This window comes from Corylus avellana, chromosome 4 (genome assembly GCF_965113065.1).
Source record: "Corylus avellana chromosome 4, dhCorAvel1.hap1.2, whole genome shotgun sequence".
Lineage (NCBI taxonomy): Eukaryota > Viridiplantae > Streptophyta > Magnoliopsida > Fagales > Betulaceae > Corylus > Corylus avellana.
Window position 1 is genome coordinate 2,377,348 of NC_142493.1, and position 23,986 is coordinate 2,401,333.

Here is a 23,986-nt window from a genome sequence, read left to right on the forward strand (position 1 = left end):
GAAGAGACCCAAGAACCTTCCTCAGTTCAAACCTTTCTACCTCAAAAGCATCTTTCTTTCTTTTTTTGGCAGCTTTTTTATTAAATAAATAAATAAATAACTCAGAAATCAACCAATATATTACACTCATTTACAAAAAATAAAAAATAAAAAACTTGGAGAATACATGCCAATTGTGCACAGTGCACAGATTCCATTTGCCAAAATAAAACCTTATATACAAAAAAATAAAAGATAGAAAACAAACTTGGGGCTCGTTTGTTAAAGTGTTTTATAGAGAATGTTTTTTTTAATGATGCGACGTAAAGATAAAAAATAGTTGTGGATGATTAGTGTTTTGAATTATTTGTTTTTATATTTTTAGTACACCGACATTTGTAAAATATAAAAAGAGTTACATAACAGACACGAAGTTAAAATAAGCTTAGACAAAATAGTATAATCTAAACAGACCACTAGCACCTCTATGAAGGTGAAAGTGGAGGTCACATGCGGATGTAGCCGATGAAAGTCACAGCACAATATGATGGGTATTACTATTGGGGGTAAGAATACCCTTATCAAATATCTAAACAGGCTTCCTAACAAGCAGTAGAGATTTAGATGAAAATGAACAATGGGAAAAATGGTTTCTTGACAGGCAGTGAGTCTAAAGCCCAACCGGTTAGGGTTAACAAAAACCACATACAAATAGACCACTAGCATCTCAAAGAACTGGAAAGAAATCCAAAAACAATGTTAATGCTTTTGTATTTTGGCTATAAATAAAACAAATTGTGGTATAAAGTGTTGACAAAAGTATTTTCTATGTACTAATGTAGTCATTTGTTTTGTTTGGTTACTCTCACCATATATATATATATATATATATATATATATATATATATATATAAAAGTGAAGTTGGCTACACTTCATTCAATCAATATGCAAAAATTAGAATTGAGAATAATAATTCCTCTAAACACACATAACATTATTTTCTTATATATTTTAAGGTATTTACATGAGATTTATCAAGCAAATATTAAAAGCTTGTCATGAAAATAATGAAGATGTCATTCTTATACTTTGATTTATGCATGCCGCAGAGAAAAAACATATTTATAATTGAATTATTCCAACAAAAAGAGCCCAGAAATTTTAGGTGCATACACATTGTTCGAGATGAGCCCAAATTCATCCCAAGTTTATCCCTTTTAGGTTGACTACATTATATCAAAGACCACCCAAACAATCTGTTCTATAACAAAATTTAAGATAAATTTCTATCCATCAAGTATTCAATCTACATATTATAACATAATAATATACAATACCAAGATTGAGTAATATCCAACTTTATAATTTACTCTTTTTATATTAAATATTAAAAATAAACAGCTTGTTCAAGATAATGAAAAAATAAAAAAATAAAAAAGCACAAATGTCTATGATATTCTCTCGAGTCTCAACCCATTGGATAATGTCATAACCAGGGGGGACTTGGAATTCCGTACTTGGAGCACCAACCACGGACACAGACACAGTTTAGCGTCAAAGCAAGGCGGTCAAAAAAATTTTAAGAAAAAAATTAAAAAAGGCGTAGAGGTGGAAACACGTGCGAGGTGGGAGAAGCAGCACGTGCATTGGGGGGAATGTGAAAGCAGTAAAATCTAGTGTAGGCTGTACCGGCAAAGCTTGCCCGGTTGACCGGGGACAGGAGGGTCGCACTGGGGCGTGGCTCGTGGGGCGCACTGTCCCCTCCACGCGTGTGTTTTGCGCCGCTAAACGACACCGCCTCCCCTGCCTCAGTGCCTGTTCCTCTCTGACTACCTGTGCCGCCTCAATCTCTCTCTCATTTTTTATCTGGCAAGTAAAAGGTTGCCCACACCGATTTCCCCTTCGGTTTCCAAACCCACAAAGCTAATTACAGCAACGCTGGTACCACGGTGGGACATGACATATGAAAAAGATGCTTTTATGGCTCATAGGAAAACAAAGGTACACTCCGACACCTTAAAAACTAGTCCCATATTATAAATAATAATAATAATAATTGAATTGAATTATAAAGACGTTCATAAATATTATGATTGCGGAGTTGTGTTTGGCCCAACAGAATTGGAAACTACAATGGTCGGATTTCAAGAGATCAAAGTAATTAAATCGTTAGTAAACTAGTTGGAGATGTTTCTTGGTAGAATCTCCTTAGGGAGGTCTAGGAGTTGAGTGAAGGAGGAGTGTCACACTTTTTTCGTTTGATTGTTAGTTAGCTAGAGCTAGCGTTTGATTGCTAGCATGAATATTGATTCTTTATTAAATGAGATTGAATTTTGTTATAAATGGTTTCAAAATAACCTAATAACATATAGGGAGTGCAATTATTCTGCACTTTTTCCTGAAAGGTTACCTAAAGTATAAATCTCAATTAAAATGACAAATTATAATTATTGAATTTGATTGGAGATTAGACTAGAATCCCATCCAATGAGTTTCTTGGCAAGATAATTGAATGGGATAGGATATCACCTATTTTATATGTGAGTTGGCATTCCACCTAACAAATTTCTATCACTCTTTGCAACGTATTATTGGATGAGTATGTTCCTTTTTTTGTGTGTGTGTGGTTATTTTAACTCGTTTAATCCAATCCATCACACCCTTTCTCGAGACTCAAACCTTGACCTCTCTTGTAAGAGGTGCCACACAAACTCTAATTAACCTTATCCAAAGGATTTAATTCTTTAAGAAACATTAATGAATGTTTAAAATTATTTTTCTTAATTTAAGTACAAATAAAAAAGGCTATCGGTTTTTTAAACAATATAAAGGATAAAATACAAAAATTATTAAAATTATATCTAATAGCTTTTCAAAATATGAATCATGAAAAAGATGACATTTTTTTTTTTTTTTAATTAAACATATAAATTTGATTGACAATAACTTAACAACTAAAAACATAATTATATGTGTTGGATTTTCTTGTTACAATATTATGGTAATAGTCAATAGACAATGACTTTTCCTTAACTTAAATCTTGCTCTTACTCGTCTCACCCGACCTACTATTATATTTATTTATCCTTTTAATTGTGAATAATAGATTTATAAATTTAAATTACTAATAATAAATAAATATATAGTCTAAAATTTATTTAGGCATTCTGAGTTTTATATTAATTGATTTGTACAAATAATTACTAGGAAATTAATGAAATGTCTATCCTAGTCCTAGATATTTTTATTGGGGAGATTATGGTGACGTAAGAGGTGGGTCTCACTTGATCGAAGACACCACTCTCTCTGTGAGTGTTATCCACAGAAACAACTTTGCTAGAATAAAGAGGTGGAGAGACAACCTGGACCCGCACATTCCTTCGTAATCTGTTCATCTTTGACCTTTGACCACCCACCACCTAATAACAGACAATTGAAACCTAATTATATCGTACTGGCACCTTTGCATTTGGGTGTCCCTTTCATTTTATGATATCTCTATTCTACCCCATATTTTTCTTCTTTTCCCTTTTCATTGCCAGATTATGTGGAGTTTTATTTCACTTGTGCCCTTGTCTCCCAATTACAAAGTTACTTTAATGCGTATCTCTTAAAGTGTCCATACTTTTTAGAAATTTATAATATACAAAAAGACACTTTCAGGATAATCAGTATGTGTATGTTATAACTTTTTTGTCAAATCTATAATTGATCATGTTTTTGGAATATCAATATAATCGAAAATGAAACTCACTTTTCTATCGATTAAGCTCAACATATTTCCTTTTTTTCTTTTTTCCTGTTGAATCACGGGGGCAGATTTGATGGCAACAGTGTAAAGATAATCTGTTTTAAGCTACTCATTAAAAGGAGAGTCAAAGAAAAACCATACACGAAAAAGGGAAGGCAGAAAACACAGTCAAAAGAAAAATCATTGATTACGAAGCTTTTTTTACAAAGAAATAAGCACTAATTTACTGTGTGATAATGAGTAATTTAGACAATATAAATAAGAAAATTGGTAAGAATTACTATACTGCCACGCACACGCGCAATGAATGATGGGCAATCAAAGTCGAAAAAACAGTAAGAAAGGAAAAAGAGCAAAAGAGTTTCACATATAAATACCGTGATGTAAACAGGAGTGAGTAGGATTGTAGAGGAGGGAGGAGGTGGAGGAGGATGAGGAGGTGGGACCCAGAGGAAGTCGCACAATTGGTTTGACCAACCAACTAACCCAACCAGGGTTAAGCGGAACCAGATCCACACGTGTGGGCAGAGAGTCAGATAAGGGCAGGGGTCAGTCCCTCCAGCTGTTGGGTATGTCCCTCGCTCTGCTCCATTTCGTATAAGAGAAAGCAGAGCGTATCAAAGTTGAAAAGAGAATTTGCAGAGAGCGCTCAGATTTAGCCTTACTCGTTTTAGTATTCCACACAAACAACTTCAAAGAAATCAAACAAACAAACAAACACACCCAAAGCGTGAGTGAAGCGTGAGTGAGAGAGAGAGAGAGAGAGAGAGAAAGAGAATGCCTGGGAGTTTAGAGCCGTTGGATTTGGGGGTTCAGATACCCTATCATTTCAGGTGCCCGATCTCGCTCGAGTTGATGCGAGACCCGGTGACCGTCAGCACCGGTCAGACCTACGACCGGCCCAGCATCGAGTCCTGGGTAGCCACCGGAAACACCACGTGCCCGGTTACCAGGGCCCCGCTCACCGACTTCACGCTCATCCCGAACCACACGCTCCGCCGCCTCATCCAGGATTGGTGCGTCGCCAACCGCTCTTTCGGCGTCGAGCGAATCCCCACTCCCAAACAACCCGCCGACCCGGGTCTTGTCCGCTCGCTGCTCACCCAAGCCTCCGCCGATACCAGCCCGCTTCAGTCGCGCCTCTCCGCGCTGCGTCGACTCAGAGGATTCGCCCGCGACTCCGACAAGAACCGCTCCGTCATTGCCTCCCACAACGCGCGCCAAATCCTCACCGATATATTCTTTTCCGGTGCCCGTACCGGTAACGACTCAGAGTCGTCCGGTTCCGAGTTGAACCACGAGTCGCTCGCGCTTTTGGTAATATTCCCGCTCGCCGAGACGGAGTGCGCGTCGGTGGCCTCGGACCCGGACCGGGTCGCCTACTTATCGCGCCTCCTGTTCCATTCCTCGATTGAGGTCAGAGTTAACGCGGCCGCGCTCATCGAAATAGTCGTGGCCGGAACTCGGTCGCCGGAGCTCCGAGCTCAGGTTAGTAATGTGGACGAAATCTTCGAAGGAGTGATCGAGATTATGAAGAATCCGATCGCTTCGTATCCGCGAGCGCTAAAAGCCGGCGTGAAGGCCTTGTTCGCTCTGTGCCTGGTGAAGCAGACCAGGCACAAGGCGGTCCAGGCCGGAGCCCCGGAGACGCTCATCGACCGGTTGGCTGATTTCGAGAAGTGCGACGCGGAGCGAGCGCTTGCCACCGTGGAGCTCCTCTGCCGGATTCCGGCGGGGTGCTCGGCATTCGCTTCGCACGCGCTCACCGTGCCTCTGCTCGTGAAGATAATCCTGAAGATCTCGGACCGCGCGACGGAGTACGCCGCTGGAGCTCTGGTATCGCTTTGCTCGGCGTCGGAGCAGAGCCAGAGGGACGCGGTCGCCGCCGGCGTGCTGACTCAGCTGCTCTTGCTGGTTCAGAGCGACTGTACGGACCGGGCCAAGAGAAAGGCCCAGCTTTTGCTGAAGCTTCTTCGGGATTCGTGGCCCGAATATTCCTTCGGAAACTCTGACGATTTTGCTTGCAGCGAGGTTGTGATTCCTTCTTATTGATTCTTGACGACATGGTGATGGTGCTGATGATGTTCATCATGATTCTTCAATCCAATCTCAATTTTTGATTTTTGGTATAAAAGAATTGGAAAAAAAAGAAATTTGAAAATTGAGGTTCTAGATTGGTGTATAGAGAATTGTAATTCTGTGTATGTAAGAATTTTTGTTGAAAAAGTTATTGAAATGCAAATGAAAAGATAGATCTGTTCTTTATTTTCTTCATTTCTTCTCTTTTAAATTTTTTTTTGTTAACAAACTTTTCATTCAAGTTAGATTAGTGAAATAGTAATGGGATAGCTCTTGATTACGAGAAATGTTACGATTCTTTTTCAGATGTTTTCTTGATCTCATGTAGATATTGTTTTTTAAAAAACAGAAAAAAAAAATAAAAAATTATCCCACTAATTCCTCATATTTTTAGAAAACAATATCCCTGTAGCAATAGAATCAAGAGAGCACTACGAGAAACTGTAGCATTTTTACTTGCAGAAAGACGATTTATGGGGGGACTGAGAGTGGCCTTGGTACCCCCAAATTTTTTTTTTTAAAAAAAAAGATATTTTTTTGTTAATTAGTCAATTTCTAAAAAAATTTAGCCCTTAATCCTTCCCTAAATTGAAAGTTGGATCTGTCATTAGGACTTCTTGATTATTATTATAACTTTATTCCACTATACTAATGTGGCTATACCCATAAGCAATTGGGTTAACCAAATTTAAAGACTAATGGAACATTTAGAATTATAAGTTTAGTGGAATGAGAGTTTGGCATTTAACATTATTCACTAAGTATTGAATAATAGTATCACATTAGTAAAATGAGATAAAATAAAAATATGACCTAAATTTTCTATATATATAGAAATAAAAGGCCTGGTCCTTTCTTTTGGGGGTAGGGGCCATTTGTTTTGTTTGATACGTATAGATAGTAATGGCGAGTAGTGTATGGCTGGTCCTTTGATTTGATTTTCTGGAATCTTTATTGCTTATTGGGTGGAATTGAAGAAAAATTGGAGAAAGTATATGTGCACTACTACACACGTGATGTTGATGTGAGATAGATTGGGAAGTGTACGTTTTTAGTGATTAAGCTAAAGAGTAAGAGCAACCTAAGTTTGAATTCTCTTATTTAGGTCACACGTTTGATGGCTGTTTGATAAGGTGTCCCTGGAAATCAGATTTGAACGTTAGGACTCTTTGACTCGTCTCTTTGATGCTCTACTTGTGGGGGCTCTAAATTGGCCTTCCTCCTATCATTACACCATCTTTTTTTTTTCCTCTAGATTTTCTACAAATCTAATGTGGCGTGGTCCAGCCAATCACATCACATGTCAACCGCTTGCATTGGACTTGGCAACTAATCCAGTTTGGTGGAAAACTCGACTATTAGTAGTGGAAGGATTAAAGCAAGCCAAAATAGAAAGGAATGATGAGCAAGTTGGATTGAAAAAGAGTATGTTGTGGGAAGAAGTTAGGGAGGGAATGTTTTGTAATAATTTTTTTCAAAAGTGATGTGTGTGGGAGATTGCATGTAGGTAAATAATGGAGGGTGCAAGTTGGGTTGAACCTTGGACTGACAAAGATAGCTACAGCTAAGGCCCGCGTGCATGCTGGGGGTGTACAGCAGAATTATGTTATGGCATTATGTCAAACAGGTGGGGTTCGAAGGGAAAGGTTCTTCTTCACTGAGAATAGAGGGAAAGGGATATGTGGCTTCAAAATGCAGAGGATAACAGTCACATGTTTGGGGGAATCAAACCATGGAAGAAGCACATGGGCTGCTTCTTGTTCTTGCTCTGTGTGATGGCCACTACTGCTCTCACATGTCCAACCCAACTTTGTTCCTACTCTCTTGCTCACAAGAACTTTGTTTTGTCTTTTGGAATCCATCATGTCCAGCATTTGGGACCCAACACCTATGTCTCTCTTTTAACTTTTTCTTGAATTTGGCGTTGATTAACAATAGAAACCACATTTTATCCCACCTTGATGAAGTGATAGTGTTAATTAGAAGCAACAATCGTGTTCACTGGTCAGGTTTGGATTGTATATTATATATGTCAACTTTAACCTGACTCATTTAATTAAACGAGTCAAATTCTTTAACCTTAACTCGCTAATTTATAACTTTAAATGTTATGTGTTGGGTTTGGGTTGGTTATGTCAAGGCATGAGTATAAGACCATATACTTTAACTCTAACTTGAACCTTTTAATTTTGTGTTAGGTTCACAAGTTATATATGTTTAAAATTGACAACCTCAGTGTTAACCAGTCATTGAATTTTTATTTTATTTATATAAAAAAAAAGACTTATTAGCACTGCTACATCAACAAAATGAGATAATAATAAAATAAAAGTGTGATTTTTAACATTACTCTTTGAGTATTATAGAGTAGAAAACTAGTTAATTTTTCAAACGCTTTTCAAAGTCATAATGTAATTTAGGGTAAAGTGCGATGAAAGTAAGCTCTAGCTAGGTTTTTGGGTAAAAAGTAAAGAAAAAGAAGGAAAAATCATCACCTAATTTAGTTGGTGAAGGTTGGTAAACAATGGAATTTAGAAGCTGGAGAAGGAAAAGCAAAAAGGTGACACCTTAGGTTGACAGCTTCTGTGACAATATATTATAGAATTTATACATTGAATGTTATATCATACATTGACTAGAACAAGATCCTCTCCATTTCAACTACGATTTATTTTATGGTTAAGATTTTATTTTAGTATACATTGTGTCATGTTATTTAAGATTTGTTGAATCTAAGTTTGACTATGAAAAGTATATATACATAGATGGGTTGTCTTTCTGTTTTTTTTTAATACTTCTCTTAATTTTGTGGATTGTAGGCAGGGAAGGGACAAGGTGTACATAAAGGCCAGAGTAGGCCTGAATTTTAAGCCTGCCCATTTAACGCTTAGGTTGGGCGTGGCAAATTGGACATTTTACATGGGCTGGGCTTCTTCAACATTTTTCATATATATACGATGGATCTATCCTGATTTTTTCTTCTTTTTTTCATGTGTAAGCTGCAAAGGAAAGAGGAGAAAAGGAAAAACATACTAGTATATACTTGCACAAAAATTCTAGTCAATCTTTAATATTAGAGAAATGCTATGCGTCAATAAGTTTTTCGTATTTGATTCATATTTTCTTACAATTAACCATTGGATTTGTAGACTTATGTAGATCCTACATAAGTCAATGGTGGATTCCACAAATCTAATGGTTGATTGTAAGGGAATATAGGCAAAATATGAGGAACTTATTGACTCCTAGCATTTCTCTTACTATTGCATTTTATTTTTTGGGACAATAATATAGATTTTGCATCATAAATGATTATTTACGTTCTATTGGGAGTAGCATGTAAAAGAAGAAGAAAACACTTCATTCTTAGAGAGAAAGAGAGGTCGGATGATTGAAGTCTTGCATCTCACACACCAAAATTTTGATATATATATATATATATATATATATGAACAGTGAACTGTAGAAATTGATCACTTGTATGTATTTTGAAATGCATACAGCTTGTTTGGAGCTCTAGCTATATATAACTATGAAGGCTGTTTGGCTGCTGCAAATTAATCACTCACCACCAAATGAAAATCTTCTGTGTTGGGTTTCCATGGATGATCAAGGGGAGACACATAACATTATCTCTCCTGCAGCTTGCTTGTATATTTCTTCCACAGGAAATGCTGCCTCTAGGAACTGATCTGAAGCTCCACTTACCTGCTCAGAGCACAAAGCATTTTAATGAAATTAATTAGCAATTAACACAAAAATGAAAGTACGCTTTGAGCAAAACAAGAGAAAATATGCACCACACATGCATGCACTTACATGTGCTTGAATCATGTAGATGCTCCGATTACAATTATCTGAGATAATATGAGCAGAAACCACATCTATTTTATACTTCTCCAACACATAGCAGATGGTGGTCAAGAGGCCAGGCCTTTTAGGAGAGCAGACACTAATCTGTGCTTCATCACCACAAATGTTGAGGACAACATTGGAAGAAGTCCATGTTTGAAAGATTGCAGGATATTGCAAGAGTGAAAGTGAATTTGAGGAGGTTGTTGCTGCAATATTAATTGACAAGTTATTTGAAGATCCTTGATCAGCTAAGAATGCCTCCCTCGAGTTGTATGATGAGAGCTTTTGTGAGGTAATGAGCGATGGCTGCAGCTCATATCCAAAAGTTGCTCCACCTTGGAGCCTCTCTAGCTTCTGTCTTTGTAGCTTCTGGAGAGTGTGTTGTAGGGTTTTTATGTAGTTTATGGCTTCATCCACGATGGTGGACTTGTCAGCCTATGCAAAATTTCAAATAAATGGTAACTTAATTAGGAGAGAAAATTACATCAAATTACACATTAAACCTTGAATAAAATGTACCAACACATTACACATTGAAGCAATTTTTGGATATTTAATGTTTCTTTTAAATGTTTATAGACATACACTTGACACTATTTTAAATAGGTTGGAGGATATTTCATCTAGATTGATTTCGAGAAAATTTTTGTCTTTGTTAAAATACATGCCAAGAGTGTTATAAGAAAAATAATAATAAATAAGCAAAAGGGTACTGATGGATGACTATAGGTAGTGACATTTAGGGTTCTCTCCTTTGTCTAAATGGGGAAAAGACAACATAGGAAGAAAGTAAAAAAGTTAAGAACTTGTTGTGTATTAATTTGAAAAGGAAAATTAAAATCAAAAAGGAGAATCTCTTTTTACGAAGAGATCATGCAGAAAACAAATGCAATATTATTTACATTTTTTTTTAAAATTTTTAATTTTACCTTAGCAGGAAGTTGAGGAAGCAAAGCATGAAGATTAGCAAACATGTTCCTCATCTTCTTCCTCCTCTCTCTCTCAGTCCATATATGTATCTCATGATCAGATTCACCACCTCCACCTCCTCCTTTTCCTTCTTCCTTCCCTTTCCCATTTTTGCTTGCACCACCTCGGCCCCGCTTCTTACTCGGCTGTGGCACCGCCGCCGCCCCTTCTTCTCCCATCTCCGCCGGGCCATTCGAGCTAGACCCTTGCACCTTCTTCCCCGATTTCTCTTCACTCCCACCCGAATTCTCCGAATTCGAAAAAGCCCATGACTGGTTATCCCACAACCCTCCTCCTCCTTCTTCAGACATGGCTAATCCACAAAAACCTCGAGAGAGAGAGAGAGAGAGAGAGAGAGAGAGAGAGAGAGAGAGAGATTGGTGCAAGGAGGGAGAGTGGGTGATGAGGAGGCGTTTAAAAAAGGTGGCAGAGTTTTAGGTGTGAGGGAGAGAGAGAGAGATATGATTCGGCAAAGCACAAAAGAGCCCAAAATACAATCATAAGCCAATGCCGTTACTGGGCTTCAAAACAAAAAACGGATAGCCAAGTATTTGAGGGTCCCACAACCGTCATGGCCCCACTTTGCCTAATTATATAAAAAATAAAATAATAAATAAATAAATAAATTTTAACATTCATTCAATCAAAAGAGATTATAAGAACAAGTACAATATGAAAAGAGAGGCACTAGCGACTGCAGCTGATTAAAACTGCGGCGCTTAATGATAGATAAAATCATCTGGAATAAAAAAATTCCTAAAAACTTAAAATCTTGACAAGTTTCTAAAATTACTGTCTTAATTAAAAAGATATCTGCGAGGATAGCGAGGTTAAATGCATGTGAAAATCACAAGTTTAAAATATAAATATCAGTTTATATTAAAAATGCATGTAAGAATTATTATATAGGTTCTAAGAAGATATAGATGCTAATTTAATAGATTGAGTTAAAACTTTGTCAAGGAAAAACATTGTTGGCATAGGTTTTTTCAAGTATTGTCTGGTTCAAGTTAATGACAAATAATAAATTTAATAATTTAATTAATATTTTAATACTTTTATGTGGGTTTAAAGTCCCACTCAATGAATAAGGTCAAACACGTATAATATTTAATGAATTGAGAATGAACGTTAATGTCGGCATTCAAACTCAAAATCTTTGTTGTATATCCTAAAATTGAAATTAATACTACATCTCAAATGAAGCCTAGGAATTAGCTTATAGTTTTTATTATTATTATTATTATTATATGTTTTTTATAATAGGAAGCTTATAGTTGAACTCATCTTGACACTTGCATTCCAATCCTACAAAGAACTCAATAATTTTGCTTGTCAGAAAACGCGTCAGTTTCTCAAAATATGCTCAGCCGTTGGATTATCTCAACTTTGTGTTTCCTTCCTATGATTGACAAATTAAGCAAAAAGACAAATGTTCTTTAATTACTACATCCTTAGCAACATGATTATTAATTATATATTTAATTATGGAAAAGATGCGAGCGTTTCGTCATAGGTAATCATTAAATGTCAGGATGTTTGTTATCACCCTTCTTCCTTTTAAGCACTCAACAATATTATAATCCAATATATATATATATATATATATAGAGAGAGAGAGAGAGAGAGAGAGAGCAACCTCCTAATGCATGCAAGCAGCTTAGTGTAGAATAATTACTGGCTAATTAATTAATTTAGGGCAACCTCATAAATATAATGCATATAAGATATAAGCATCTTTTCCAATAAGGTAAGAAAATGTATCCAGATTACCTCTATTTATGATTTCAATCTTTTAAACAATAATTATAAAGTCTATCAAATCAATTATCAACTTACTTAAATATCAGTAATGTTATATACCACATTTTTATCTGATAATTATTGAACAATACTCGCATGATAGTTCCAATTAACCATTGATTTTTTATTTTTTATTTTTTGTAATAATAATTGAGCTAAGGGTTTATTAGGATTGACATATTAGAGTATTGTAGGATAAAAATATAATTTCTAGCATATACTTGTTAAATATTGACTTAAAATATTAATTAAATAATTTTAGTAGCTTAATCTTTTGAAATAATTAATAATTTAATATAATATCAAAGTCTAGGAATTCGATTTGAAACTTGACTTCACAATTTACTCATATTTTTAGTTAAATATTTCATATATTGTGCCTTACATGTTGAAGGGGATTTTGAGCCCACACGCAAGAGGATTGTTAAAATATTAATTAAATAAATAAATTCACTTATTAGCTTAACTTTTAGAATAAGTTGTTATTTAGACCCAAACTTGTAACGCTATGTTTGGTGAAGTCCTCTCCTTCTCCTTTTCCATTTCTCCCAAATAAAAATAAAAATAAACTAAAAAAAGTCAAAACTTATTTATTTATATTACCAAACAACTTTTTTTATTTTTCACTCACAAAAAATTCAACCCCCCTTTCATATTTATATTGTATCACATTAATTAATTTTTATTACTATTCAAACAAAACAAAAATGAGAAAACACTTTTCCAAACACACTTTTTTTTTTCTTAAAAAAAGGTAGGCCAGGAGACCAATTGTGATTAGCCTACCTTGACATAACCATAGTAGCACTTACCCGCTGGGAGCCGCACAAGAAGGGTCTAGACGGTGGGAACCGTAAGCGCTCCCTCACAAGTCCGACTAAACCATAGTTTCACCTAGTCCCACTAAGGCATCAATAGAAATCCAATGCAGCTAATATTAATCACGCATATGTGAGAATTTTTCATTGCGGAGATTTAAATCTACGCCCTAGTACATGACCTGACCACTTACGAATTTTCTTGAATCATTGAACCACCACCCTTAATGGTAAACGCACTTTTTTTTTTTAATAATTTAAATTTTTGAATTAAAAAAATAAAATGGATCTTTCGATTCAATGCCACATAGATTAAGTTTATAATACTACTTTTACATCATAAATAACTACTTTTGTAATTAAAACCCACGAAATATATGGGCTATAAGCATGATAAACTTGCATAAGCCATGTGGATCTTGTTGGATTCAAAGAACTAGTTTTTTTAGAGAAATGTTACGGGTCAATAAGTTCCTATATTTGGCCCATATTCCTTTACAATCAACCATTAGATTTGTGGAGTCTACCATTGACTTATGTAAGATCTACATAAGTCTACAAATCCAATGGTTAATAATTTGATTATAAAAAAATATGAACTAAATATGAAAAATTTATTGACCCCTAACTTTTCTCATTTTTTTTTATTAGTAATACTATTAAATAGACAATTACATATTAATTGTATGATAAGGAAGTAAAAATCAGCATTTATATCAACAAAACTTGAAAAAAATTCCAAAAATATTAGTCTTATTGTGATGTCATTCTATGCTGTTATTACTTTATCTCAAACATTTAAATTACTAAAAAAATGATAAATTTAATTATTTAATCCATACTTTATTCGAAATATACATTTGCAGTAAATCTCATCTTATCTTAATAAACCCGACATATCGTAGATTCATAATAAACTGTCAGTACCTAGTACAAGTCTAAAGGAAACATATGAAGCCATCACAAACAATATCTAAAACAAAGGAAATTTCTAAATTCAATGAGTCATCAAACATGTAACTATAAAATCATCGATGCAATTCAAGTCCTCTAATCCAGTTTGAAAGAAAACTTGGTCCACATTATTGGCAGTGCTCCATTATAAATGCTTGAGAATGTAATAAATATTACTTCAATGTTGGAATTCTCATTATGATATAAATGTATTCATTGCTAAGGTATAGACAATCTTTATGACTAAGCAGCATTTGTTATTTAACAGGCAGCTGCACCTTTTGTCTTCATGAAACCATGCAGTCCATCAACAAGAAAAACTGGTTTCAGAGAAGGTAATTATACGCTATTATCCACCCAATTTTATGGGGTTTGTTGATCCATCAACAAAGAAATAAATGATTTCAGGACAATGACGGTTTTCCCTCTCATGTTGGGAGGGCCGTAGTTTTACAAATAGGGCACAGATTCTTCTGCATTAGCCACTGTTTGATGCAGTTGGTGTGGAAATCATGTCCACAATCTAGTGCCCCAAGATCATCCCCATCAACATATTCCTCCTGCCACAATAAGGGTTCAAAGCAAGGTAAAAAATAATATAAAAAAATAAAAAAGGAGAGAAATGCAAAATAGAAAACCTAAAAGGGGGGTGAAAAAAGAAGAAGCAGTCTACTTCTCCTTTCTTTTTTTCCCTCCCTTGCCTGCTACATAGAGATGGACATATCTCATACCTGACAGATACAGCATGGTTCTAAGTCTGGTGGGGATTCTGCTCCGATATCAAAATATTTTTGTTGTTTCATTAACTTCGTAATGGTATCCTCACTCAGTCCAGTGCTCACGTCTCCAATGCGTTCTTCCAATGCCAACAATTCCTGATATACCAAACCATTTGTATCAAGGGAACAATTTCTAATAAAATTGCTGATGGGAAAAAAATTTGCCCTTTCATACATACCTCATAAGACATGTTATCAACATCAAGCCGCATGTCTCTGTGCCTGTCATGCATATCAGCCATACCATGATATATGAACGGTTCAAAAGGCATATAGTCCTGAATATCACAACCGATACAAAGTTCATATGTTAAAACGAAGTCATTATCATCAATGTCAAATGGCAAGAACGTAATAGAATTTTTCTGGATCAACACAGCATCTTAGTGAGCCCTAACTAGGTGCTTGCCTAAAGAAGCCATCATTTCAAGGACTGTACTTGCTGACAGATGCAGGTATCTGCTTGCAGCTCAAGTGTGCTGATTCAAGAACAGGAAATTCTTTCAGATGTATAAGAAATTTATACAAACCAGATGATCCTATATGTTTCTCTTCAAGTTCCCATACTAATTTTAGGGTATACCCGAACAGTGGATCATAACCCATGGCCCTAAATGGCTACCAAGTTCACCTAAACGAGCCACCAGCACTACGGCCAAAAGAAATCAAAGAGAGAATATGAGGAGATCTTCCTACACACTAATATTATAGTTGCAGTTCAAGCACCATTTAGTGGCACTAGATATAATTTACCAGGCAAGCACCATTATGTTCAAGATAATAAAGGAACGTGAAAGCAGTTAAAACTAAATGCTGGTTCAATTTTACAATATGGTGTGAAGACAAAGGAAAGGCCTTTCAAGTTCTTCAGGAAAACAAAACCTGCATTTCATCACACTAAATTACTGTGAATGCATTTGAAAGAACAAAAACCTGAATACGCAATCTGATCTTCCAACCAATCAATTAGTATTTGAATACAACAATAAGAAAAAGAAAGCTAAATGAAATTGTAAAGTCAGATAGGTTGTTAATGCAGTCAACTTAACCAACTAAAATAATTTACAGGATACTGACTTCATAACAAAATAATAATAATAATAATAATAAAGACGACGGCGACTATAAAAGTCAAAATCGAACCTCAACTCGCAAGTTCTCACCCCTACGCATGGCACTCAAGACTTGACGAATCTGGTACATAGAGATGTACAAAAGTTGTTAGTTCCAATGCATCACTTGCCAAAATTAATTAGCCAACCAATGATTTATGATGATAACCAATATTACAAGTCAGACAGAAACCATGATGTATGAGAATACAAGTGGCAAGGAAATTTTAATGCATACTTACCCTTTAAATCTCATACGACAATGTCAATTTTAAATTGGACATTCAAGCCAATGGGCTTTCAGCTAAATGGCACTTCCACCCAATAAGAATGAGATCACAGGTTCACATCCTGTTGGGTGGGTGAGTATTCTACCACTCAAAATATTTTAAGTTCGATACAGTTAAAACCTATCATTTCCCAAAAACAATAAAAATTAAAAAGATAACAAATTACTTTGTGATTATAAAAACCCAGCCAAACATTTAATTCATTGAGATAAATAACTCTCCATTAATGAGAGGGCAAGTTAGTAGGCCTCAATTTGATGCAGTATGGAAGATGATACTGTCCTGCCTTATGTGATGATTTTGGAGGAAAAGAAAGGATCGGAAATTTAAGGACCGTGAGCGGACATCGATGGAAGTAAAGCTTTTTTTTTCTTTAAGACACCTTACCATTGGGCTGCTGCCTTTGATTTTAATATTTCTAGCTTGCAAGTGTTACTTGACTGGGAGGTAACGGGAATTAAACTACTATACACATGCCCACCTCCAATCCCAGGAAAAATAGACCACAAAGACCCTGAACTAAAAGTTGAAAAAGATAGATTTCAAGAGCAATTTGCAATTAATTACATAAAAAAGCATACCTATAGTTCAAATGTTTGACAAAATTATATCTCATACATGACAAAGAATGAATAATGTCAACACTCACTACCTTGCAAAAACTCTCTGACAAACAATGAAATGAGCAGAAAGTCTTGTATTTTTATAATCCCAAATAGTTACAAAACTGTTTGATGTCAAGATAGCAGTCACCACATGCTGATTACCAAATGCATAATTATAATTATAATTATTGTACAAAAACAATTAGCAATATCATAAAGACCCATCCTCAGACCCCAAGATCTATGTTCGCAATAAGAATGCTGTGTTTGACAAATTTCAGAAAAGACCAGTGGAAAACAAATTTGAGAAGAATCAACATATTCTCTCTACAAGATGGGTTTTGTCAAGTTAAATGCTTCCAAGATAACGAAGGCCATTAATTTCCCTAAACATAGGGCCAGTTTCCCAGCCCTCTGTGGGCACCCATTGGGGGGAGGGGAGTGCTATGGCTTCTTTGAAAATCTACAGCTGCTACAAGAATCAACCTTTGGGCTGCTCCTCACAAGCCACATAAAAAACCTAAACTGCTTCACAAAATTGACAAAAGGTCGAAGCATCCTCAAGTTACCAAACAAGAAGCAAGTAGCTTCTGGTTTTTAAAAGCCTAAGCACATTAGATAACCCCAACCAAGCAGGGTCATGCATTCCTCATTCAACATCCAAAGAGCACTACCAAAGTGATTCAAAGATGGGCAATTCAGAGGTAGTCTCTGCTTTGGCCTAAAACAACTTCACCTAAATGGAGTCCATATTGCCTTGCTCTGTTTAAGCCATCAATTGTGAAAACTTGAACTAATTGAACTGTCTAAATCCTATATTAGCATGGATCAATGTTCACATTTTTACTAATTCAAAACTACAGAAGCAAGAGGATATCTGGTGCACATGACAGAATAAAAGGAGAGAGTAAAAGATCAGTTTGGTTACCCTTTTCCAGGGAAGTTATAAAAATGGACCAAAATTATTTAAAACATCAGACAGAGAAGTCGCATTTTCTGCATCCCTATGTTCTACCGATATGAATGTTTTATACGCGCGCGCTCTAAACAAATTTTGGACATTTCATGAGCTCACCAGGATGGTACCCCCCAAAAAAACAACATGGCAGATAGTTTATTACAGTATCAATTCATTATAGATTTATACATATAGATACCAACATGTACAAAACACGGTGCAAGAGATATGTAGTTTTACATGCAAAATAAAATAAGAGTAGAAATTGGCTCAAAAATCATCAAATAAAACCAAATAATCAAGGAAGACATGACTAGTTTTTGAGTTGATAAAAAAAGGAAAAATAAAAAATAAAAATACAAGGCATGGACCACACCTTTGATAAATAACTGGATGGTGAGGCATACACCTAGAAACAACCACTCTGAGGTGATCTCCAAGTAAACTTCAGAAAAAGCATCTCTTAAAACCTATATGGCCTCAGGAGAATTTCATAGCAACAACAGCATATTCAAACATCAATTATAACAAACGGCAAGAATTATGATTACCAGAATAACAGAAATCCTAGAACAAAGTGATTTAGATTGAGTAAAACATAAAGGATAAAATGAGGAGCAGTGTCTATTAATTGATATCAAACTGCTAAACTGCAATACAGCTAATAATAATAGCTATGCACTGCTGCAATATCACTACTACCATTGCACATTCAATTGGGAAAATGACATACCCAGAACATAGCCTCTAAACAATACAGACTTACAAAGAGTTAACTTGAAAAGGAGAAAGAATAATTAGAGTAAAAACCTCAGATATCAGCCGGCGTCTCCCTTCAATGTCAACAGCTAACGCCCGCAAAGAGTGGGGAATGCCAAGAACATCATCACTTTGTCTCTCCATGAAGAATGCTGACCTCGGATATTGTTGGTGATGACCCTGGCTATTAGGTCCAGATGACATCGCTGTATCTTGTGAAGAAGTAGATGGGCCTGGAGGTAATGAGGTAAAATGACCACTGCGACCTCCATATTCTGAGTCAACGGATGAAAACAAAGACCAAGGAGATTCTGATAGTCTTTGCTGATTTTGTGCTGGGGGATTTTGGCGAGGAAGCCAGGTAGGATTCGGCAATGTATGGATGCTTGAACTGGAACCAACCCGAGAAGTGGAAGGAACGCCACCAGAATTGCCTATGTTTCCAGTAGCCAAACTCCAACTTGTTGGATCATTCGCAGAATTTCTCACATCAGATGCAGGTACAAACATGGGGTGTTCTGCATTGTTTCTTGAGACACTTCTTATGTTTAATCCTTCTCTTAACGCAGGGTTTCTTTCTCCAGAGTTAAGAGAACTTGACACGCTGCCCACTCTTGAATTGGAAGCCCCATTCCAATGGAAAGGATGCACACCTCCTGAGAAACCAGGAATATGCCGTGCATGAGAGTGGCTTTGGGGACCACTCGAACTGGCTGATACTAGTGTGGGTCTCAGGTCCAGAGAATCACTAAATGGAATAGATCTAGCTGATTGAGGAGCCGTTCTAATCCTTGAAGATAAATTAAGCGCCGCAGCTTCCTGCTGACGTCCAGAACTCGCTCTCCTATCAAAATTTCTGAAGGGAATTTCTGCATTACCTGTAACACCTAAAGAAGGAAACGCATCAGAAGCCTCTCCTCTTATGCCAATCCCAATGCTAAGGTTCTGCTGTTCTGCAGGACTAACATTAGGAGAATTCTGTGAGGGGGTAAATAAACCGTATGAAGGTTCATGACGAGCAGGGCCAGTATGCCATCCCACATTCTCAGCCTGCGACGAGGAGCTCGAAGTTCCACCAGGATAAGACTGCCCAGAAGTGCCTTCAAGGGCCTTTCTTTTGCAGGATAAACCCCAAGTCCCCAAAGAAGAACCAGAGCCACCAGTACCGTCCTCCATATAACTGGAGCTTCCAGATGAAGTCCCAATGTTATCAGATGAAGCACTAGAAGAAGATATCTGCTCTAGTTCTACTGCACTTGACTTGTTAGCATTAGGTTCTAGACCAGATCCTATACCCTGGCCACTATTCACGCTGTTACCCACATACCCTGCATTTAGATTCACATTCTGAGGGATATGATTAGAGCTGGAGCCTTGCATGAACAAAGGCCCACTTCTAACCCGATTGCCACCGAGTCCAATATTAGACCTCCCAGGAAAAAGGATATTAGTTGCTTCAATTTGCCCTTCCTCCAACCTTGGACTAGACCCAGAATGCATAATGAATGAAGAAGACAAACCGTGTTCAATTTTCATCCCATCATCATTCACTTGGCTTTGTGGATTCAGTCTAGAGCTAGGTTCACCTGTATTCCAGCCACTAAAGCTCGGAACATCATGAGTACTAGCATTCAGAGATGTAGTCTCACCGGAAGATACCATATAATTTGACAAGGGACTTTCTACAGGATGAAGTGCGTTATTCAAAGAAGTCTGTTGACTCATACCCGTGCTATTAGAAACAGAACCCTGCCTAATATCAACAACCTCAGAGAAGCAATCAAATGTGATCCTTTGCCCTTGCATCAGGGCCAACTTATTCCACCTAATAAAGTGTAAATGATGCTATATTCCAGTTTCCAGCAGAAATGGTAGTCCAGATCAAACACTTCTCAGGCACACCTAAAAGCATGCAATGAGCAGCAAAAAGATACATATCAAACTCAAACTAGTGTTTTGAAACTAAAGAGCAAGCAATGTCAAGATAGTGGTACATATTACGATGAAATAAAGTACAGAAATTGGATAGGGGAAATAGAATGAATAAAATGATAATAGAATGTTCTTGCAAAATGCATTTACTATATTTTTTTGATAAGTAAACAAATCAATACTTACACCCACCGTGGGGCTCGAACCCACGACCACAAGACAAAATGCATTTACTATATCAGATGCTATTAAAAGAGAAAGCTTGTTAGGCTCTGACATTTTGTCAGCTTAATGAATGATGTAGATGTTGACTGACTGGCAGACTACATTATTTTTCTTTCTCAATTGAAATCCCAGACAAGAAACACCTGAGAGTAAAACAAAAATAAGCATCCTTCGCAGCAATTGCATTGCAAAAAAAAAAGGTGCAAAAACCAATGAAATTTCAATATGTGACATGCAGGCTGTTATTTATAAACCCCTAATGCCTCAAGCTAGGCATAGGATGCCACTAATATAAGCACCATACAAATCCTCACATTCCCTTTCAATTTTTGAAAAACTTTAAACAATCAAGAAAAAAAGTATAACAAACTGTTATTTATACCGAATAAAGTGGTAGTTTTAACATGTATTCATAGGTTGACTGCTTATGAAGAAAACAATGAATTAAAAAGGTGTTCATACTAACAATTTCTAAGCATTAATGGCGTGGATTGATTTGAGCCAAATACCGCACAGGAAAAATCAAGAAAGTTTCAAAAGCATAGGAAGGGAAGAATCCTAAAGCACAATCAATCACTCAAAGAACTAAAATTTCTAAGATCTAGGACAAGTGGACAACAACCCCAACAGTGAACAACTATAAACCTCAACTCCCGTTTCTCTAAGACATCACATGAACATGATGAAATTTGTCCACTTAGTATTCCTATGTAACTCAAATTAGGACGAACAAAATTCAGAATCTTATTCTATAATGCATTTAAAATACTATAGAGTGCTGATTGGGCTTTTCATTCCAATGATTCTTTCTCAGCAGAACCTTTTCAGAGACAAAAAGGGAGAAAGAATTCAAACAGAGGAGAGTCCTAAATTGAGCCCCTTTGAGCACCCAAACAGGTGCCTCTTGTATGCTGTCCACACCATTTCACTTCTGTGTTTGGCTCGAGTATGCTGTCCACACTCCAAACCTTTGCACTTCGTGTAAACACACAGAGTAGACACCCTACCTCAGCATGCCACATCCCAAGTGACCCAGCACAGGTTTCCAACTAACTCAATATACTATATTCATCTAGCCATGTCTAATTGAAGGCATCATTGTTATTTAGTAAAATTTTGGAGGTTCTTCCACCAACTTCAAAGATGCTAAAGAGATTCCTTCGCTCCATCCCTATACTTAAACATAGACAATTACCAACTATTTATTTTCTGGCCATTCATTTATAAACACTGTTACTTAATTGCAACACACGATCACCACACTCCACAGATTCAAGCCAATTTACGCCCAACTTTGGTAACTGAAACCACGTTACCACACCACACCACACCACACCAGAACCTAAAGATAGGTAGACAACAAAAGGTGCAATTGCCATCGTAACAACTTGGCCATAGATTCCTTTTTTGGAAAGGTAAAAACGGCTCACGCACCCATACAACATTGAACCCGTGACAACTCATGCACCCATAGGCAGACAACTCACCAGTAAGTTCTTTACAAAACTTCAAAAACATAGGAGGGAAGAGAAACCGCTGTAAAATTAAACTTACTCAGCATAAAATACATGCCAGAACGAAAATATAAATTGATTTGTAACCTCCAGAAAAATCATAATATCTTCATAGATACGACGCCCGGACCGCTAGCTTTTGGAATGAATTACGTTTCGATACCAGTAATTTCATCAGTATCACTAGATGCAAAAAAAAAAACAAAAAAAAACAAAAAAAAAAAAACACAGGACCTTTGTACAATAATTGCTCTAATACTAGAGCTATAGATCATATCTCAACAATCCGTGTAAAAAAAAAGAAAAACAAAAAAAAAAAAAACAAAAACAAATTAAGCAGCGGGACCATTAAATATCAATGCATGCACGAGTATGCATCTGCATTCTCACATCACAAACTCTAACAGATAATACAAGAAACAATGAAAAAAAAATACAGGAAAAAGAGAGAGAGAGAGAGAGAGAGAGAGAGAAAGAGAGAATATTTGTAAAAATTGCCCAAACCACTCCTTCAACTATAAAAAGTCCCAAATACATCCAATTCAACATCTTTTCTGATTACCCAACTCAGCATCAAATGCCTCAACACCAACTAATACAAAAACAAACAGGAAAAAGAAAACCCAAATTAACAGGAACATGCAGTGGAAAAAAAAATAAAGTTTCAAACTTGGGAGGAAATATATAAGCAAATGTTAAATGGGTCAATCTGATCCCTTCAGTTCTCTCCAAATTTCAAACAAATTTGTTTTAAAAAAAAATATATAACACAAGCAAAAATCCCAATGAAACCCAAAAGTCAAAATACGGAAACTGAAAATCATAACCAGCAGAAAATCACATGGGTGAGGAAAAAGGATGGACCTGAGGCCTGATGAGATAAGAGTAACCCAGACAGAGGATCGGTGAGCTACACACGGTCAGATTGTGGGTTTCAGACAAAGCGCAAGCACAGTTACTCCGACCCAGATTCAGAAAAGTTCCTCTCCCTCTCTCTCAATCTCTCTCTCTCTCTCTTAGATTCTGATTCTTCTTCTTCTTCTTGTATCAGATACTCCCTCTTCTCTTCTCTGAGAGATAATGGGTAATCGGAATTCGGAAAAGGACAACCTGCGCAACGGATGAGAGAGAGAGAGAGAGAGAGAGAGTAGAGAGAGGCACAGTGATCTTGTGGTCTCCGATTTGTAAGAGTTTTTAGGGGGTTGCGTTGCGTTGCGTTGGGTTGGGTTTGTTTGGGTCTGAGTGCTCGGCGGAGCCCAACCTGCTGTGTTTACACGTACCTCGCATGCACTCAATTCCTTCGGGTCCCACGTCGGGTAATGGCTTTTGTTTTCCAGACCAAAAATCAGGGAGATTAGGTGGTGGGTTAATTAATTTATAAGGTATTTAGATTTTTAGTTTTTTTTTTTCAAATTTTATTAATTATTCTTTTCAAATCAGCAATTATCACTTTTAATAGATCTTCACTTATTATAGCAACAATTATCAGGTATTTTCTTATTTTGAAAGTTATAATTGGTGATATGATAAAATTAATATCTCAACAATTTAATTTTAACATTATTTGTTGGTAAATTGTTGAGATTTGTGAAAATCTTATTCA

The 23,986-nt window shown here is 36.4% G+C and overlaps 3 protein-coding genes across 5 annotated transcripts; 1 reads left to right on the top strand and 2 right to left on the bottom strand.

The window, feature by feature from the left end:
• The first annotated feature begins 4,294 nt into the window (after nt 1-4,294).
• LOC132178574 (U-box domain-containing protein 26) lies at nt 4,295-5,996 on the top strand. Its single transcript, XM_059591017.2, has one exon. It carries the CDS (start codon nt 4,509-4,511, stop codon nt 5,781-5,783), a length of 1,275 nt encoding a protein of 424 aa, XP_059447000.1. The 5' UTR covers nt 4,295-4,508; the 3' UTR covers nt 5,784-5,996.
• Nucleotides 5,997-9,301: 3,305 nt separating this feature from the next.
• RGE1 (basic helix-loop-helix (bHLH) DNA-binding superfamily protein) lies at nt 9,302-10,987 on the bottom strand. The gene is made up of 3 exons (XM_059592849.2): nt 10,595-10,987; nt 9,630-10,100; nt 9,302-9,518 (listed from the first exon to the last, which is right to left on the bottom strand). The coding sequence occupies exons 1-3, from the start codon at nt 10,943-10,945 to the stop codon at nt 9,420-9,422; spliced, it is 921 nt and encodes a 306-aa protein (XP_059448832.2). The 5' UTR covers nt 10,946-10,987; the 3' UTR covers nt 9,302-9,419.
• A 3,384-nt stretch (nt 10,988-14,371) lies between these two features.
• On the bottom strand, nt 14,372-23,621 carry LOC132177117 (E3 ubiquitin-protein ligase MBR2). Of its 3 annotated transcripts, XM_059589336.2 has the most exons (6): nt 23,248-23,617; nt 18,764-20,614; nt 16,132-16,182; nt 15,168-15,266; nt 14,941-15,084; nt 14,372-14,769 (listed from the first exon to the last, which is right to left on the bottom strand). In XM_059589336.2, exons 2-6 carry the CDS (start codon nt 20,516-20,518, stop codon nt 14,638-14,640), a joined length of 2,181 nt encoding a protein of 726 aa, XP_059445319.1. In that variant the 5' UTR covers nt 20,519-20,614; nt 23,248-23,617; the 3' UTR covers nt 14,372-14,637. The 3 variants fall into 3 exon arrangements, 2 of the variants coding, with proteins under 2 accessions (XP_059445319.1, XP_088371578.1); XM_088515452.1 differs by lacking the exon at nt 16,132-16,182 and having other exon boundaries at nt 23,248-23,618; XR_015911886.1 differs by lacking the exons at nt 14,372-14,769; nt 14,941-15,084 and adding an exon at nt 15,398-15,467 and having other exon boundaries at nt 15,177-15,266; nt 23,248-23,621.
• Between the last annotated feature and the right edge of the window lie 365 nt (nt 23,622-23,986).

Excerpts from the sequence above, each read along its gene's own strand:
- LOC132178574 (XM_059591017.2), top strand. The coding sequence starts at position 4,509 with ATGCCTGGGAGTTTAGAGCCGTTGGATTTGGGGGTTCAGATACCCTAT.
- RGE1 (XM_059592849.2), bottom strand. The coding sequence starts at position 10,945 with ATGTCTGAAGAAGGAGGAGGAGGGTTGTGGGATAACCAGTCATGGGCT. Across the intron at positions 10,101-10,594 it reads TTCCTCAACTTCCTGCTAAG|GCTGACAAGTCCACCATCGT; the intron begins GTAAAATTAAAA and ends AATTTTGCATAG. Across the intron at positions 9,519-9,629 it reads TCTACATGATTCAAGCACAT|GTAAGTGGAGCTTCAGATCA; the intron begins GTAAGTGCATGC and ends TGCTCTGAGCAG.
- LOC132177117 (XM_059589336.2), bottom strand. The coding sequence starts at position 20,518 with ATGCAAGGGCAAAGGATCACATTTGATTGCTTCTCTGAGGTTGTTGAT. Across the intron at positions 16,183-18,763 it reads GACGCCGGCTGATATCTGAG|ATTCGTCAAGTCTTGAGTGC; the intron begins GTTTTTACTCTA and ends TCTATGTACCAG. Across the intron at positions 14,770-14,940 it reads AACCATGCTGTATCTGTCAG|GAGGAATATGTTGATGGGGA; the intron begins GTATGAGATATG and ends TTATTGTGGCAG.